Below are 18591 nucleotides of genomic sequence, written 5' to 3'. Positions count from 1 at the left end.
CAAGTTTATATGCCTACTAGCTCTGCAGATGACGAAGAAATTGAAGAAATGTATGATGAAAATTTAATAGTCAAGGGTGACTGGAATTCGTCAGTACAAAAAGGGAGATAAGGAAACGTAGTAGGTGAATATGGATTGGAGCTAAGAAATGAAAGAGGAAGCCGCCTGGTAGAATTTTGCACAGAGCACAACTTAATCATAGCTAACACTTGGTTTAAGAATCACGATAGAAGGTTGTAAACATGGAAGAACCCTGGAGATACTAAAAGGTATCAGATAGATTATATAATGGTAAGACAGAGATTTAGGAACCAGGTTTTAAATTGTAAGACATTTCCGGGGCAGATGTGGACTCTGACCACAATCTATTGGTTATGACCTGTAGATTAAAACTGAAGAAACTGCAAAAAGGTGGGAATTTAAGGAGATGGGACCTGGATAAACTGAAAGAACCAGAGGTTGTACAGAGTTTCAGGGAGAGCATAAGGGAACAATTGACAGGAATGGGGGAAAGAAATACAGTAGAAGAAGAATGGGTAGCTCTGAGGGATGAAGTAGTGAAGGCAGTAGAGGATCAAGTACGTAAAAAGACGAGGGCTAGTAGAAATCCTTGGGTAACAGAAGAAATATTGAATTTACTTGATGAAAGGAGAAAATATAAAAATGCAGTAAATGAAGCAGGCAAAAAGGAATACAAACGTCTCAAAAATGAGATCGACAGAAAGTGCAAAATGGCTAAGCAGGGATGGCTAGAGGACAAATGTAAGGATGTAGAGGCTTATCTCACTAGGGATAAGATAGATACTGCCTACAGGAAAATAAAAGATACCTTTGGAGATAAGAGAACCACTTGTATGAGCATCAAGAGCTCATATGGAAACCCAGTTCTGAGCAAATAAGGGAAGGCGGAAAGGTGGAAGGAGTATATAGAGGGTCTGTACAGGGGCGATGTGCTTGAGGACAGTATTGTGGGGGTGGAGGAGGAGGAGGAGGAGGAGGAGGAGGAGGAGGAGGATGTGGATGTGGATGAAGATGAAATGGAGATGCGATACTGCGAGAGTTTGACAGAGCACTGAAAGACCCGAGTCGAAACAAGGCCCCCAGAGTAGACAACATTCCATTGGAACTACTGACGGCCTTGGGAGAGCCAGTCCTGACAAAACTCTACCATCTGGTGAGCAAGATGTATGAAACAGGCGAAATACCCTCAGACTTTAAGAAGAATACAATAATTCCAATCCCAAACAAAGCAGGTGTTGACAGATGTGAGAATTACCGAACAATCAGTTTAATAAGTCACACCTACAAAATACTAACACGAATTCTTTACAGACGAATGGAAAAACTAGTAGAAGCCGACCTCGGGGAAGATCAGTTTGGATTCCGTAGAAATACTGGAAAACGTGAGGCAATACTGACCTTACGACTTATCTTAGAAGAAAGATTAAGGAAAGGAAAACCTACGTTTCTAGCATTTGTAGACTTAGAGAAAGCTTTTGACAATGTTGACTGGAATACTCTATTTCAAATTCTAAAGGTGGCAGGGGTAAAATACAGGGAGTGAAAGGCTATATACAATTTGTACAGAAACCAGATGGCAGTTATAAGAGTCGAGGGACATGAAAGGGAAGCAGTGGTTGGGAAGGGAGTAAGACAGGGTTGTAGCCTCTCCCCGATGTTATTCAATCTGTATATTGAGCAAGCAGTAAAGGTAACAAAAGAAAAATTCGGAGTAGGTATTAAAATCCATGGAGAAGAAATAAAAACTTTGAGGTTCGCCGATGACATTGCAATTCTGTCAGAGACAGCAAAGGACTTGGAAGAGCAGTTGAATGGAATGGACAGTGTCTTGAAGGGAGGATATAAGATGAACATCAACAAAAGCAAAACGAGGATAATGGAAAGTAGTCGAATTAAGTCGGGTGGTGTTGAGGGTATTAGATTAGGAAATGAGACACTTAAAGTAGTAAAGGAGTTTTGCTATTTGGGGAGCAAAATAACTGATGATGGTCGAAGTAGAGAGGATATAAAATGTAGACTGGCAATGGCAAGGAAAGCGTTTCTGAAGAAGAGAAATTTGTTAACATCGAGTATAGATTTAAGTGTCAGGAAGTCGTTTCTGAAAGTATTTGTATGGAGTGTAGCCATGTATGGAAGTGAAACATGGACGGTAAATAGTTTGGACAAGAAGATAATAGAAGCTTTCGAAATGTGGTGCTACAGAAGAATGCTGAAGATTAGATGGGTTGATCACATAACTAGTGAGGAAGTACTGATAGGATTGGGGAGAAGAGAAGTTTGTGGCACAACTTGACCAGAAGAAGGGATCGGTTGGTAGGACATGTTCTGAGGCATCAAGGGATCACCAATTTAGTATTGGAGGGCAGCGTGGAGGGTAAAAATCGCAGGGGGAGACCAAGAGATGAATACACTAAGCAGATTCAGAAGGATGTAGGTTGCAGTAGGTACTGGGAGATGAAGAAGCTTGCACAGGATAGAGTAGCATGGAGAGCTGCATCAAACCAGTCTCAGGACTGAAGACCACAACAACAACAACAACAACAGCTGTAATGAAAATTACGACATACATTTTACATGTTAAGATTCAAATATTAATCAAAACTTCTTACTTACGTCATGTATACTTTCAGAACACATATTGTCCATATAAATAATGAAAACATTTCTTTTTTTTTTAGATTCATGCCCACAGGAGAAACTTTTGAATCTTTGTCATACACTTATCGCATATCGGACGACTATATCTCCCGGCAAATGAAAATACTTTTAAGCACGTTGAACAAGATTTCTGGCAGAAATGGAATGTACCGAACTGTGTGGGTAATGCTGATGGTAAAACAAGTGCGCATAAAGTAATTACCTGATGAAGACACTCTCTAAGAGTTGCACTATTGAATTGGGGAAAAGAAATTTTTAACTATCGTTTGTGTCGTGCGCTCGTCGAGTAGCAGAAAACGCCTATGGGTAATTGTCTCAAGTATTCAGCTTGTTTCATACACCAACTGCAAATTTTAACAGAATCAGTTAATGACCTAATTACAATAGCTTGTTGCCTACATAATATTCTGCGAGTGTGAGGTGCTTATCTTGAAGATCAACCAATTCCAATCTATCAAAGTGAAACACCGACTCCGTCAACAAGTATGACCGAATTGTCACACCACGGACGTTTTTCAGTGTCGGATTTGAGGTGAGAGACAAGTTTAACTTTTTTTAATCCGCAGGGCAGAGTATCATGGCAAGATAATGCTATAAATAACTGTAACTGATCTTCACGAACTTAATGTAACTAATCTGAATACTATCTACAAATTAACATAAATAAAGATATGTATATATTTTAGTATTTATGAAGATAATTTGATTATATATCATGCTCCTATATACATAAATGCGAGTAAACGACAAAAAGGCGGGTAGAATTAAAAAATAATACTCTTTTTGGAGATCTCGTTCCCTATATCTTTCCTTATACTGTATTTTTGTGTGCATGTAATTTGATGTCATATAGCTGGGGCTAACATAGACGAAACCGATCAATTTTTCGTCTTATTCGCGATTAAAATCCACATTTACGCTCGTCGACACTACCGGTTTGGGAGCAGTAATGAAGACCGTAGCGCGCGCGACAAGTAGGCTAGGCGCAAATTACGCGTATAGCGCGTGTGGCGCGACGCAGCGCAGCGCACGTTTTTGTAGCATCGCAGGTTCAAATGGGACCGCGCAAATTGCGACGCGACGCGACACGCGCCTGCGCCACGTCGCGCGACGTTGTGGTTGAGGCACAGTTTATCGCGCCGCGCGTGCCCCGCTAGCACCGTGGGAAATTTGGATCGGCGAGCAGAAAAGTAGCACGGCTATATGCTCACATCGGAACAGCGCATATGAATAGTGGTAGTATTGCCCATACGATAAATTTTATTGCCTTTGGGTAGTGTTTCGTTTTTTCGCCATTTAAACGCTCCGGCTTTCTTCGTTAGTACGTTATACTTTTCTGTTATTTATATCTGTATAGTTTTGTTTTGTTTTTCTTCTGTCAAGAAAAATGCATACTTCAATAACTGATGAGCCATTGGCCGCTGGAATTGTATCATATGCCTACGCGATGTTTTCAGATCGCAAGAAGGGACAGTGTGTAGTGAATAAGGAAGCAAGGAATATTATAAAATCATGTGATTAAGAATCAAGGCAGGAAAGTAAAACAAGGTTATCTTCTCACTGCCTAGTATGCTGGCGTATCTGTACAATCTGTTACAAAAAATTAGAAAGGGATAATCCCCATAGGTGTGGTCGCTTTGTGCTCCTGGTAAAAAGCGTCCAAGATCTGAAGTATAGAAGTCTTACTGTGATTACTCTGATATGGATGTAATAATGTAATATGACACACTGTACTACATGCATGTGAACATCACATTTCCACTGCAAGCTAGAAACAGTGGAAAAGCAGTCACAAATAACAGTGTTTTAATTGGTTCGCCGTGAAGAGAAAAAGCATTTCAATTGTTGTATGCACATTATCAGGATTAATAAACTAATTATGCAACAGGCTACACAAATGATGAAAATGGTCGGTATTATTACGAAAGTAGGAATATCCCAAAAGAATGTTATGATTCGATATATTTAATTTGTTGAAATGTACTGCTGACAAAGGCAGACCTACTTTCATGACAATGTTTTTCGAACTCCAGCTCACAAGGCACACATGGCTAGTTTGTGCATTCCTGTCGCGCGCATTATCCTCCGCTGCTGACAATAAAATGGCTCTGAGCACTATGGGACTCAACTGCTGAGGTCATTAGTCCCCTAGAACTTAGAACTAGTTAAACCTAACTAACCTAAGGACATCACAAACATCCATGCCCGAGGCAGGATTCGAACCTGCGACCGTAGCGGTCTTGTGGTTCCAGACTGCAGCGCCTTTAACCGCACGGCCACTTCGGCCGGCCTGCTGACAATACACTGACCATTGTGTTGTGCGACAGATCAATTGCTTATTTTTCTCAATAACAACTATTTTATTCGCGATCACACGTTGTCAGTTCAGCAAGCCGTAGGTGAGTAACCAGTATCTGGCATGTGCCTATCATTCCGCCTGAAGGAACGCTCGTCATTATTTTAATACTGCTCAGATCAAGAGAAGGAATAAAATTCTTGTTAAGTTTCCATTCCAGTCGCTCAGTGTTAAAAATACGATGGGTTACGGGGATGCCACCAAAATTCCAACAGAATTGGCAATCTATTTTTTTTCTCATTCGAAGAAGCATCACCGTTTGTGAGTAACGACCACATTTCTCTTGGTGACTGGTTTAATTGTACTTCCTTTGTCACAGTGTAATTTGCAAACTCATCTCACAGCAGCTATTGAGACAGAATTCCGAAACGCGTGCCTCATTAAACAAGTAATTGGCAATCACAGAGCTCAATAGCTTACGAGAAACCTCATAGTGTCGGTTTGCATTAACAAAAAAGAAGACATTTCATGTTTATTTTCATACTAGGAAGCTCTTGTTTCACTAGCTGTCGATAACTCTTAAAAAAGTAGTCACTGCAGTGAAAGAAATAGAAAGGTAAGTATAAGTACTGATATATCGCCATAGATAAAAAAAAAAGTTCCGTGTGTTTAAGAGTTGGCAAAACACTCTCCTCCTTGTGTGCTATCATTCGCCAGACTTTCGTTTCGATGTCTCGAGCGGTTTAGGAGATAATGAGAGATGCGAGTATTTCATTCTCGTGGGCGTGAGATCGGAAGTGAGCGCGCTACATGGGGTCCATTTTCTCGAGATCGGAGGCGGGAAGAGACCTCCTCCCAAGTCTAAACAAAAATTCAGAATGTTAGCTAAATTTCATACGCAGCAACATACAGTGTAATACGCACCAAACGCAAAATCATGGCAACCCCTAATTTTCGTTGCAAGCTTTTTGAGTTTCGCGTAGTGTCTTACTAAAATGTGTACATCACAATAAGAATGGTCATTAGCGAGCTAATGGACACTTCGTCACGAAGATGACATATAACGCTACAAGTAAGGTAAAAATCATATATTTTCAGTGAATAGTTTCTGTAAAATCGTTTGAGAAATATAACAGGTTGCGCGCGCTTCGGTTCTGTCAGCGCTGAGCGTCGCCAGTCGACGCGTGCAACGGTTCTGTCAGCGCTGAGCGTCGCCAGTCGACGCGTGCAAAGTACGAGTATGGTGTACGCGTCGCAATATGCGCTGGGCCCGCGCGACTCGTCGGGCACGTGCGTGTCGCACTGTAGTGTCGTGTCACGTCACACGTGCTATACGCGTCTCAATTTGCGCCTAGCCTGAGGCATTATCTACAGCGCGACACTTGCGCCATGCGTACGAGCTCACATACAAGTGATTCACGGAGAAGCGAAGGAAACGCATGTTTTTTTAACCGCTAGTACGCGGCGGCGACAGGGGGTATTGACCATGAATGAATGTTTGCAGACTGCCCATACAATGCAGTTTGTCACTATGGGGCGTAGAGCATCGTGTGTTGGTTGTCGAGCAGTACTTTAGAAACAATGATTCCGTAGTCTTTTCCGTCAAAATTGACGTCGAGGTGCAGTGCCTGATCGAAATACTGTACTCCGATGGATTGCAGCGTTTAGAAGTACTGGATCTATGATTAAAATGGAACCATGTAGTCTTCCCCGTTCAGTTAGTACTGCGGAAAAAGTAGACTGAGTGAGAACGGTAGTTCTTGCTAGTCCGAAACGATCGGCTAGACGGCAGGCTGTAGGACTGGGTATGTCACGTCGTTCGCTTCACCGCATATTACATGATGACCTTAAATTTCACCCGTACAAGATAATGATCGTCCAGCAGCTTAGTGAAGGGGAGTTTTGTCGCGTAATGAATGACATTTTTACGGAAAATGCTGATGCTACAGTCTTCATGAGTGATGAAGCACATTTTCAGCTTAGTGAAGGGGAGTTTTGTCGCGTAATGAATGACATTTTTACGGAAAATGCTGATGCTACAGTCTTCATGAGTGATGAAGCACATTTTCATGGAGACGGTTACATCAATGTTCAAAAATTGTCGGCGTTGGGCGCCAGAGAACCCATATGAATTACACCAAAAGACCTCTATGCAGTTTAAAAGTAATAGTGTGGTGCTGCATTTCAAAGACTGGTACAGTTGGACGCTATTATTATTATTTTTTTTAAGAGGAACTGCAGTTACTGTGACATCAGCGTGCTACGTTAAAATGTTAAACAACTTTCTTCGTCCAGAACTTGAAAGGCGTCAAGTGAACATGAGAGAAATATGGTTTCAGCAGGTGGGTGCCACAGCTCACATGGCGAGAGCATCCATGGAAGTGGTTTGACGAATGTTCCTGGGACATGTTACTTCGAAATATGGTGATATTTACTGCCCCCTCGCTCACCCGATTTGTCGATATGCGACTAAATTTAAAATCAAAAGTCTACATGAACAAGCCTCGCACAATCGATGTCCTGAAGAATTTCATTCATCAGGAAATTGAAGCCGTGCCGAATGAAATGTTGGAGAGAGAGCCATACATAACATTCCCTACAGGATCCAAAGTTGTATCAAGCAAGAAGGACGTCATCGCCAAGACATTATTTTTCGAACCTAATTAATGTATGTATATTTTAAAAATGCATTAAAAATCTATCACTTAATACTCGTTTTTATTATTTTTACCAAACCGTGTCCCAGTGGTTCAATAGTGAAAAACATGCGTTTCCTCTGCTCCACCCTGTATAAACCAGTTATGTCGCTGTCGACTGTCGCTGCGCTCGGAATGTAACCTTAACACTAATGGACTCAATACCACAAAAGGGCCAACCAAATACGTCGGATGGAAGTGATAAAATGAATCCAATACGGGAAGTAAAGAACCACCCTACACTTAGTGCACCAAAATTAGCAAGTGCGCTTCCAAACGAGACTGTACAGAAAGTGACGATTCGCACAGCAAGGTGTCGAAGACCCAAAAAAATGGCGTGTGCTGCAATTATATTAGCTATAGCTCGCAAGCACAAAAAACAATGAAAAAGGGGAAACGGGTCCGAGATTGCTTTAAAAATAGAGCCACTGGTCACAAGTTAATTTACAAACTGAGATCAGAATCACGGACCCGAAAGATTTTAGATTTTTTTGTGAATTTTGCATCGTACGACACGTTATTAGTGTCGATACGAGATAAAACAGAGAAGCAAAGTACTTTATTGAGAGAGGCAATCGCATTCGACGAGATATAAGAAGTAACTTAGAGAAGTCTGGCGACAGACAGATCATTCTAACGATCGAAGTTTGGTTCTGTAATATCAGCAAGTAAAATTCTATGGAAATCTATGAAACAGTTGTATCTGCCTGGCAAGAACCTGTTCAGGAAATTAAATTGTTTTGCGCTGTGTGGTAATTTTTTGAAACTGACACGCATTCCCCAGACCTCCTACTAGTCACAGCATATATACGACGTATTTTTCGAAATGGAAGCGTTTTTCAAAACTTCTACGTAACACAACAATCTATACTACATTTTCAAATTAACGAAGTAAGCAATGCCATATGGAATCCTCCGTTAACCATCCTAAAGTGTTGTATACAACGATTACCCTTGCACAGGCCTTTTAAAAATCTTTTGTGTTAAATGGCTCCTTAAAAATTGAGTCTACGGGATGTTATACACAACGGCGAATTGAAAAAAAAAAAAAAAAAAAAAAAAAAAAAACAAACAGCGGACACCAACAGCGCGTCGCTGGTTCCTGGAGCTCTGTCAACATCTGAATGGAGAATATTGTCAAACAGTTAATATTTGATCTTACACCTTCAGTATGTATTGAAAATATTGTTTGATATCCATCAATAATGCTCACCTTCAGTATGTATTGACAATATTGTTTGATATCCATCAATAATGCTCATCAATATTTCTAGGATTGACAATATGTCAATACGCTCCCTCACATAGTAAATGTATTGACAGTTAACAATATTATAGAAAGTGTGAGAGTCTCTTAATGAGCTTATTACAAAGCTTTGGTAAAGAGCTTATTCTAAGGAAGGGACATGCTGGAACGACGTCATTTTTACCGACGAAAGTAAAAATAACATTTTTGGTTAGATGGACGAAGGACAGTGTGGCGGAAGAAGAATGATGAATTTAAAAGTCACAAATGTTAAGCAAACTGTAAAGCATGGGTAAATCATGGATGTGGCAGAGTCCTTGTTCCACATTTGGACCGAGCAGATTAGTGTTCACTGGCTGTGTTACGGACCATTACGTCTATCTACACATATTAAAAAACAAGTTACCAACAACTGCTGCAAAAAATTACTATAGTAAACGCTTTCTTGTTTCACTAAGATCCAAAATATACAGTTTGCTTTGTGCAGAAATATTTGGCGTACAACTGGCCAAAAGTTTTACAAGCAGCAGCCCAATCACCTGACTTCAACCTTATTGAGAATGGGGGGAGGGGGGGGGGGGGGGGAGAACTTGACTGATATACTGGAAAAAACACCAATACCTTCTAAAAAGAAATTTAATGCATCAATTAAAAGAAGATTGGCACATCCTGTGTACTGACTATTTAAAAAAAGATCATTTGCAGTATGCCACAGCATTTGAAAGAAGTGATAAAACAGAATGGCTTCCTCACTATACACTGAAACATACTTATCACAAAGATTTGTCTTTAAATAATTACACTGAAGAGCAAAAGAAACTGGTGCAACTGCCTAATATTGTATAGGCCCCCACAAGCACGCAGAAGTGCCGCAACACGACATGGCATGGACTCGACTAATGTCGGAAGTAGTGCTGGAGGGAATTGACACCACGAATCCGTAAGAGTACGAGGGAGTCGAGATCTCTTCTGCACATCATGTTGCAAGGCATCCCAGATATGCTCAATAAGGTTAATGTGTGAGGAGTTTGGTGGCCAGCGGAAGTGTTTAAACTCAGAAGTGTGTTTCTGGAGCCACTCTGTAGCAATGCTGGATGAGGGGTATCGCATTGTCCTGCTGGAATTGCCCAAGTACGTCGGAATGCACATTGGATATGAATGGAAGCAGGTGATTAGACAGGGTGCTTACATACGCGTCACCTATCAGAGTCGTATCTAGACATATTAGGGGTCCCATATCACTCCAACTGCACAGGCCCCACACCATTATAGAGCCTCCATCAGCTCGAACAGTCCCCTGCTGACATGGAGGGTCCATGGATTCATGAGGTTGTCTCCATACCCGTACACGCCCATCTGACAATTTGAAACAAGATTCGTCCAACCAGGCAACAAGTTTCCAGTCATCGACAGTCCAATGTCAGTGTTGTCGGGCCCAGGCCAGGGTACAGCTTTGTGTCATGCAGTCATCAAAGGTACATAAGTGGACCTTCAGCTCCAAAAGCCCATATCGATGATGTTTCGATGAATGGTTCGCACATGACACTTGTTTATGGCCCAGCATCGAAATCTGCAGCAATTTACGGAAGGCTGCACTTCTGTCACGTTGAACAATTCTCTTCACTCATCGTCATTCCCATTCTTGCAGGAACATTTTCCATCCACAGTATTGTCAGAGATTTGATGTTTTAGCGGATTAGTGATATTCAAGGTACACTCATGTAATGGTGGTATGGGAAAATCCCCATTTCATTGCAATCTAGCAGATGGTGTGTCCCATCACACATGCACCGACTATAACAACACATTCAAACTCACTTAAATCTTGATAACCTACCATTGTAAACAGGAGTAATCGATCTGACAACTGCGCCAGGCGCTTATCATCTTATATAGCCACTGTCGACTGCAGTGCCGTATTCTACCTGTTTATATGTCTCTGTATTTGGATATGCATGCCTATACCAGTTTCTTTGGCACTTCAGTGTAGTTCTGATAAGTGTCCAAATATTAAATAAAAAATAAGCTCATGTTATATTTAAATTGTATTATTAAAAAACTTTTGTAAGTTATGTCAATAAACTATATTCTGTTATTTACAGGGCACATAACTTAATATAATACTTGGTTACGATTTTTGTTTGTTTTGTGACGAATTAAGTTATGATGCTACAAAGTAAAAAAATTATGTTGTGGTTGTTTTCAGACTAATGAGTGGTCTGATGCAGCTCTCCATGCTACTCTATCCTGTGCAAGCCTCTTCATCTCCAAGTAACTACCAAAACCTACAGCCTTCCGAATCTGCTTGGTGTATTCATCTCTTGATTGTCCTCTACAATTTTTACCCCCCCCCCCCCCCCTCAAATTCTTCCAGTATGAAACTGGTGATTCCTTGATGCCTCACACTATGTCCTATCAACCGATCCCTTCTTGTAGTCAGGCTGTGCCACAGATTTCTCTTCTCCCCAGTTCTATTCAATACCTTCTCATTACTTACATGATCTGCCCATTTAATCTTCAGCATTCTTCTGTAGCATCACATTTCAAAAGCTTCTATTCTCTATTTGTCTAAATTGTTTATCGTCTACGTTTCACTTCCATACATGGCTAAACTCCAAACAAATATTATCAGAAAAGACTTCCTGATACTTAAATCTAAACTCTGTGTTAACAAACCTCTCTTCTTCAGAAACGCTTTTACTGTGACATCAGTGTCTACATTTTATATCCTCTCTACTTCGACCATTAACAGCTATTTTGCTGCCGCAAAACTCAACTGCTACTTTAAGTGTCTCATTTCCTAATCTAATTCCTTCTGCACCACCTGACTTACTTCGACTACATTCCATTATCCTTGTTCTGCTTTCGTCGATGTTGATATTATATTCTCCTTTCAAGACACTGTCCACTCCATTCAACTATTCTGCCAAGTCTTTTGCTGTCTCTGACAAAATTCCAACGTCAATGGCAAACCTCAATATTTTTATTTCGTCTCAAAGGACTTCAATTCCTAATCCAAATTTTTCTTTGTTTAGCTTGTTCGATATACAGATTGAATAACATATGTTATAAACTTGTTTGTATTTCCTTAACCCATCTTATATAAGAAGTCAGAGCCAGTATTGCTCGCGTGTTCCTACATTTCTCCGGAATCCAAACTGGTCTTCCCAAGGTTGGCTTCTACCAGTTCTTCCATCCTCCAGTAAAGAATTTTTGTTAGTATTTTGCAAACATTACTTATTAAAATGATAGTTTGGTAATTTCCACACATCAACAGCTGATTTCTTTGGAACTGGAATTATTATATTCTTCTTGAAATTTGAGAGTATTTCGCCTGTCTCATAATCTTGCTCACCAGATGGAACAGTTTCATCACGCCCGGCTCTTCAAAGGCTATCAGTAGATCTAACTGAATGTTGTCTACCCCTGGAGCCTTGGTTCGACTTCACTGTGTCTGAATATTAACATTACTCCCAGTACTGTCACCCATCAGGCTATGAGCAACAGAAACAAGAAACAAATTGCAACTTTACAATGCAGTGTAACAACTAGGGACTCCATAACTGTATTTTAGTCCTAATGTAAGTCCAAATCATATGCACATTCAGGAATTTTGAAAAATAAGTTTTACGTATTTCCTTCCCCATGTAGCCTACAGTAAGATCAATGATGATGCTCTCACTTGTCTGATGATGCTCTCGCTTGTCTTACAGAAAATTGAATGAACTGCACTTTTCTTGATTCAGATGATAAGACTGTTGTTACAGCTCTGTTGAGCTTGAATACGATGTGGAAAATGAATGGAGGAGTGGATGTAACAGCCTCTTTCCTTTAAGATCCACAGTTAATTACTTCACACAATATTTTTATTTCTATCCCCTGTTGAATAAGCATTTTATTTATGTTAGATGTATTACCCTAGAATGTACCTCCACTCAATGACAAGTGATGAAAGTTCACTAAATAAGACAGCACTCTTTTCTACAGGTCAACACAGTGAGCTCCACTCATCAGTGCAAAATGCGGTGAAATTAGTTTATGTGTCTTTGACTTAATTCTGACTTATTATTCAGTTAGTCACAAATGAAATTCACACAGAACATTATGAGTTGACAGCATCAAAATACCAGTGTAGAAATCAGCAGAAGCTAGTTTAACCCTCAAGCAGTTGTGTGGGTTGACTGATTCAGGCAGAGTTCAATGTTTTGTTCTGAATTCTGATTTCTCTTTGTGGGACTGCTGGCAATTGTACCTATCCTCAGGTTGGACCACAGTTAGTCATCTGTGTTGTTGCTGGAGTTGAAGTGGGAAAGCATTAGCAATAATTGCTGTTTATTTTTGTCCGTGATCAGTTTGGTACACAGAGTCAACCACGCGACTGGAAAGGTAAGCAAAATTATTTTATATTAATTATTTATACGGTCATTTTTATGGGTTAAAATCTTTCATTATCAAATAAGTTTCATTTCTGTTTGCACTTCTAGAGCTTGTTTCAGAAAAAGGGCTCTCAAATGAGGAAATTTAAAAGCTAAAGGATATGAGATACTGGCAGCATTGAATCGGTGAGGATGGGTCATGAGTCATGATTGGGTAGCTCAATTGGTAGAGCACCCGCCAGCAAAAGGCAAAGGTCCCGAATTCGAGGCTCGGTCCGGCACACAGTTTTAATCTGCCAGGAAGTTTCTTCATATAAAAGCTTTTAAATGATGAATCTGATGACAGCAAATATTCTGTATGTGACTGGTCTGGAGGAGTAAGAATAAATACGAGTTAGCAATCACAACAGTGAATCAGAAACAGAAGTGGGTTCTTTAGCGGGAAATACACATATACATGGGGGTGCCAAAAAAAGAAAAAAAAAAAATACAGAACTATTTTTAGAAAGCTACATATTTTCAAATGCCCTTCAAAATACTCTTCATTACAACTAATACATTTGTCCCAACAGTGCTTCCGCTGTATGAAACATTTTTTGTAGTCATCTGTAGAAATGGCTGATGGCTCCTCCCTCATTCTTTTCTTAACTTTTTCAGTGATGTCAAATTGGTGCCCTTTTCACGCGTGGAAATACGAAATAGTCGCATGGAGCCAGATCAGGAGAGTAAGGTTCATGGAACAGCAGAACCATGCCATTTTTAGCCAAAAACTGTCTAACAGAGATGACTGTGTGTGCAGGTGCATCGTCATGGTGGATGAACTAGTCTCCTGTCTGCCACAACAGGGGTCTCTTTTGATGAGTACTGTAAGCCGCTAGTGTCCGACAGTTGATCAATTGTCCTTCGACGGTCTGCGAGCACAAGCTCTCAATTTATTTTCAATATTTTTGTCGATTCGGGCAGGTGAAGGACATCCAGAACAAGGTTCGTCATCAATTGACATGTTGCCATTTTTAAATCAAGCAAACCACTTGCACATTTGAGTTTTTCCCATAGCGTTATCTTGTTAAGTTGTTTTCAATATTAAAACAGTTTCAGCAACATTTACACTGAGAAGAAAACAAAACTTCACAGCTGCAAGCTGTTTGTTTAAACTTGCCATCATAAAAAATGAAACCAGAACAAATCAGTGCTAGCAGAAACAATCACTGCAGATGAAACGACCAAGCCAAATCAACAACACAGGCGGCAGTGAACTGGCAATGGAGTTGTGCTATACACACCTAGTGGCAGAAATGCGCATTACACAAGCTCCGCCCAAGTCAAGGTTATTCTGTTTATATATTGTGTCTGAAGAAGAGGATATGCAACATTATGAAGATGATGATGGTGTGACGATTTGGATTTTATTTGTAGGTCTTTTGTCTGTAAAGATGGCAGAAATAAGTGGTCCAAGGAAAGTGTTATAGCCAAAATAGCAAAAATGCCCTCAAAAAATATAATAAAAATCCTTCCTTGCCCAAAGAGGTCAGCGAAGGACATTACACAGGAAGTGATGGTGTTCAACCAGATTACTAGTGAGGACATGATTGATTCATTAGTGGAATATACCAACATGCATATTAGAAACACAATATCCCAAACAACTATTTTAGAGAGAGGGTTGTAAAGGAGAGTCCAATGGAAGAGATCTGTGCTCATACTGGAACCCTTAATTTGACTGGCTTGAGGGGTGGAAATGAAACAATTGTTGAAAAACTCGTGTGGGATTTGATGATAAAGTGACAAGCAAACAGAGGCATGAAAAAGATAAATTATCAGCAATCAGGTCATATTTGGGTACATTTGTTACAAACTGTAAGGAAAACTATAGTGCAGGAGAGTTTGCAACCATGGATGAGATGCTGAAACCTTGTAGAGGAAGATGTTTGTTCGTCCATTGGAAACATACCAAACAAACTAGCCAAGGGAGGTTTGATATTCTCTCTTATTTTTTTTATGTCAAAAATTCTACACAGCACGAGTTGGATTATATTGTGAAAAACAACCAGATGGCCCGTACAAGGAGTCAAGTAAATGATATGATACATTACGCATCGACTGGCAGGAACTATGAATGGATCCTATCAGAATATCACTTTTGAAAACTGGTAATGTAGTTATCCATTGACAATCTCACTTTTGCTGAAACACATCATTTGCATTGAACTTTGAGAAAGAAATAAAATGGAAATCCCTCAATTCCTACCACTGAAACCCAGGAACATTGGGTCCTCACTACTTGAATACCAGAAATATATCAGTTGTCTTACCTGCTTTAAAAAATAAAAAGTGAGAGAGAGAGAGATGTGTGCAGTAAATATTCTGTGGCGAGAGATATGTGCAGTAAATATTCTGTGGCTACTGTACTACAAGATGGACATACACATTAACATGGAAAGGGTTGACATAGTCGACCAGATGTGCAGTAAATACTCTGTGGCTAGTCTAACTGCAAGATGGACAATGGCTGTATGGTTAGCTTCACTAAATATTGCTGGCATCAGTGCACAAATATTGTTTCAGTCCAAGGTGGAATTCCAAAGAAAACCAATGAGGATATTTTTGAACAGGTGTCTCATCAACTTATGAAAGCTCATTTAGTTACAACATCCCACACTCCTACACTTCCAAATGACCTAAAAATATTTTTGGCGCCTTATAAATTGGAAGAACAGACACCTAGAAGAGTCTTCATACAAAAAGAAGAGTCGCTGCATTGTGTGGAGCAGAAAAAAGAATGTTGTTACCACAATTTTTTTGTCAGTGTTAAGTTATTTGTGTGCATAAAGTGTTCTTCCATTGTCTGTGTAAAGTGTGCATGTAACACTGTGGATGAGATGAAGGAACAAAATTTTTGTACACATAACAATAGCAACACATATAATAAATCACCAGAATGCACAACAAAGTAAAAATGGACCAAGTGTAATGTGTGATTATTGTGTGTGTTAGACATCTGTTGCTAAATAAAATGGTAGGGTACTTTTTATCAGATTTTGTAACAATCTACAAGAAAAGAAGAAATAAAGTTCAAACATTAAAATATATGTTTACATATGTAAAAAACGATATCAAGTTAGGCTTAATATTTTTCAGTCACAAGCATATTAAGGCAGTGTATTTTTCGTGTCCCCACAGAATGCGATGGCAGGTTGACAGAGTCAACCATACAACTAGTTATGTTACAAAACCTGACACAACTGCTCGTGGGTTAAAACAGTGTCTGAGCATGGGAATGACCACGCATCAAACAAAATGACACTGCTAGTTGGCCATGGTCACAATTATATTTCCGACTAGTAACTACAGGATTTGGAACAGAGTTTCGAACTAACTGGGAGGTCATACACTGCAGACAATTACAGATAATCAATCGACACGAGAAACTGTATTATTTTCGGACTCTCCTGTGGTGTTCCATGTGTGTGTGTTAGACGGGAAACTCATTCTAGCTGATTATTAAAATTAGCAGATCCAGTTCCGAACATTGTTGATTCCACACCTGCCAAGTTTATTTTAGTCCTGGGGTGCAGTTATCTATTACAAATGTTGCCTTTCTTTCACTTCTTACGTTTGAACGTTTAATGTACACACTCCCACTACAACAAACACTGCTGCTAATTTTCGCATTGTAGTTTTGTGCCCACCACAGAATTTTCAAAGTACCTCGGAATCGCCACTAAAATAATTGTTGCCGACTAATATCTTGACATAACACCCGTATGATCAGAAATGTATATTTCTCTTACGTCTCTCAGAATATCTACATTTCGCAATCTATTAATGAGTATCGGTTGTTTGTTTTATACTGTATCTCCGTCTGTCAGTATCTGCATTAGTAAGTTATTTAAAAATACGCCAAATACTTAGAAGATCTTTGCTGTTTGCATCATTTGAGTTTTCAGCCTGACAACATGAAGGTATACGAAAACATTTGACGAGATTATGTTCATCTCGCGCATTTTTAAAAAAAACAGATTCTTTGATCACATAACAATACGCCTTGTACATTTAGTGGTAACATATTGATATGTTTCACGTAAAATATGCTAGGAATTTATATGTATTAGGGTACTTACAGCGTTTCATCTTTAGGAAACGTAAAGAATTTGAGGTTAGGTCGGCTCTTCTGTGAATTAAAGCATGTTTTCGCAGCACACCTTCTATTGCTCATCTCATGTGAGAATTTTAATGAAACCGTGTTATCGAAACCACACACACTGAAAAGAATATATACCGATATTTTAATGTTACGCGCCTCATTTACCGGTGCTTCTGCTAACCGTCACTTAGTACTGAAGTGTATTAGTATGCAGTGTAGCCAATCGTAAGGATTCCACATATTTTACAATGATGCTGGCTGCAGCTTTGAGGGATAGATTCAGCAACATGTGTTACTCCTATTTGGACATATTTCGTAATATAAAAGTTACAAGCCTCCTCATCCACGGTCCACTGTTTTTGTAACTTCATTTGTTTACCCTGTAACGTCACAGTGTAATGTTATGGAAAGATTAAATTGTCACACATTATTGTCATTGCGATAATATAGTGCAACAGTACTCCACTTACACGAAACGTTATCGTTTTCGGGCTGAGTGAACCCACGAACTCGACCCACTCTTCTGCACACGGAATTAAAAATATAGAACGTAGTAGAACCACGCCGGATGCATCTACATCTTTCATATACTCTTGCAGACTACTGTCTTCACAGGTGGTTTGCCATATCTAGCTGGTACCTCGTCAGGACTTGCTGAGATAGGGGTGTAGACATAGAGAAAAAAATTTATTTAATGTAATTACTATCTATTAGAACACAATTACATGGAACTCGTTGCGGCAGAAGTAGTTGGTACACTATATTTTTCGGAATATTTCTCGTTTTTCAGCAAGTCTTTTTTTTTTCCTTTTAGGTATTTAAAAACTCCTAGCAAGTTAGCTTGTAGTAAGTTAATGTAGTACACTAAGATTGATTCCACAGTCCCCGGCAGCAGCCGATTTCTTTCATCAGTCCACTTGGCCGACATCAGGGAAAATACTCGTTCCACAGTGGCGTTGTGTGAGGCAATAGAAAACACGTACTCGCATGATTTTAGCAGTTGGCATCTGCGTTCAGGATTTTCTGTTTCCTTCCACGGAGTGTTTTAGGCTTCCATTCTTCCGAGTCACGCTTCATTTCTGAAAAGCTGCTTAGATAACTTTATTCCTGAAAACAATTATCGCCTGAAATCTTCACACCATTTTAAGTTGGGT

General features: G+C 39.7%; 1 protein-coding gene across 1 annotated transcript in view; it reads right to left on the bottom strand.

The window, feature by feature from the left end:
• LOC126188123 (zinc finger protein 888-like) overlaps window positions 1–17994 on the bottom strand; it is a 137480-nt gene extending 119486 nt beyond the window's left edge. The window contains exon 1 of the mRNA XM_049929596.1: window positions 17415–17994. Coding sequence (XP_049785553.1) covers window positions 17415–17509 — 95 coding nt within the window. The 5' untranslated portion in view covers window positions 17510–17994. The remainder of the gene's footprint in view (window positions 1–17414) is intronic.
• Window positions 17995–18591: the final 597 nt, after the last annotated feature.

This window comes from Schistocerca cancellata, chromosome 5, assembly GCF_023864275.1.
Source record: "Schistocerca cancellata isolate TAMUIC-IGC-003103 chromosome 5, iqSchCanc2.1, whole genome shotgun sequence".
NCBI lineage: Eukaryota > Metazoa > Arthropoda > Insecta > Orthoptera > Acrididae > Schistocerca > Schistocerca cancellata.
Note: the sequence above shows the minus strand (reverse complement) of the source record. Positions and strands in the feature narration are given on the sequence as shown.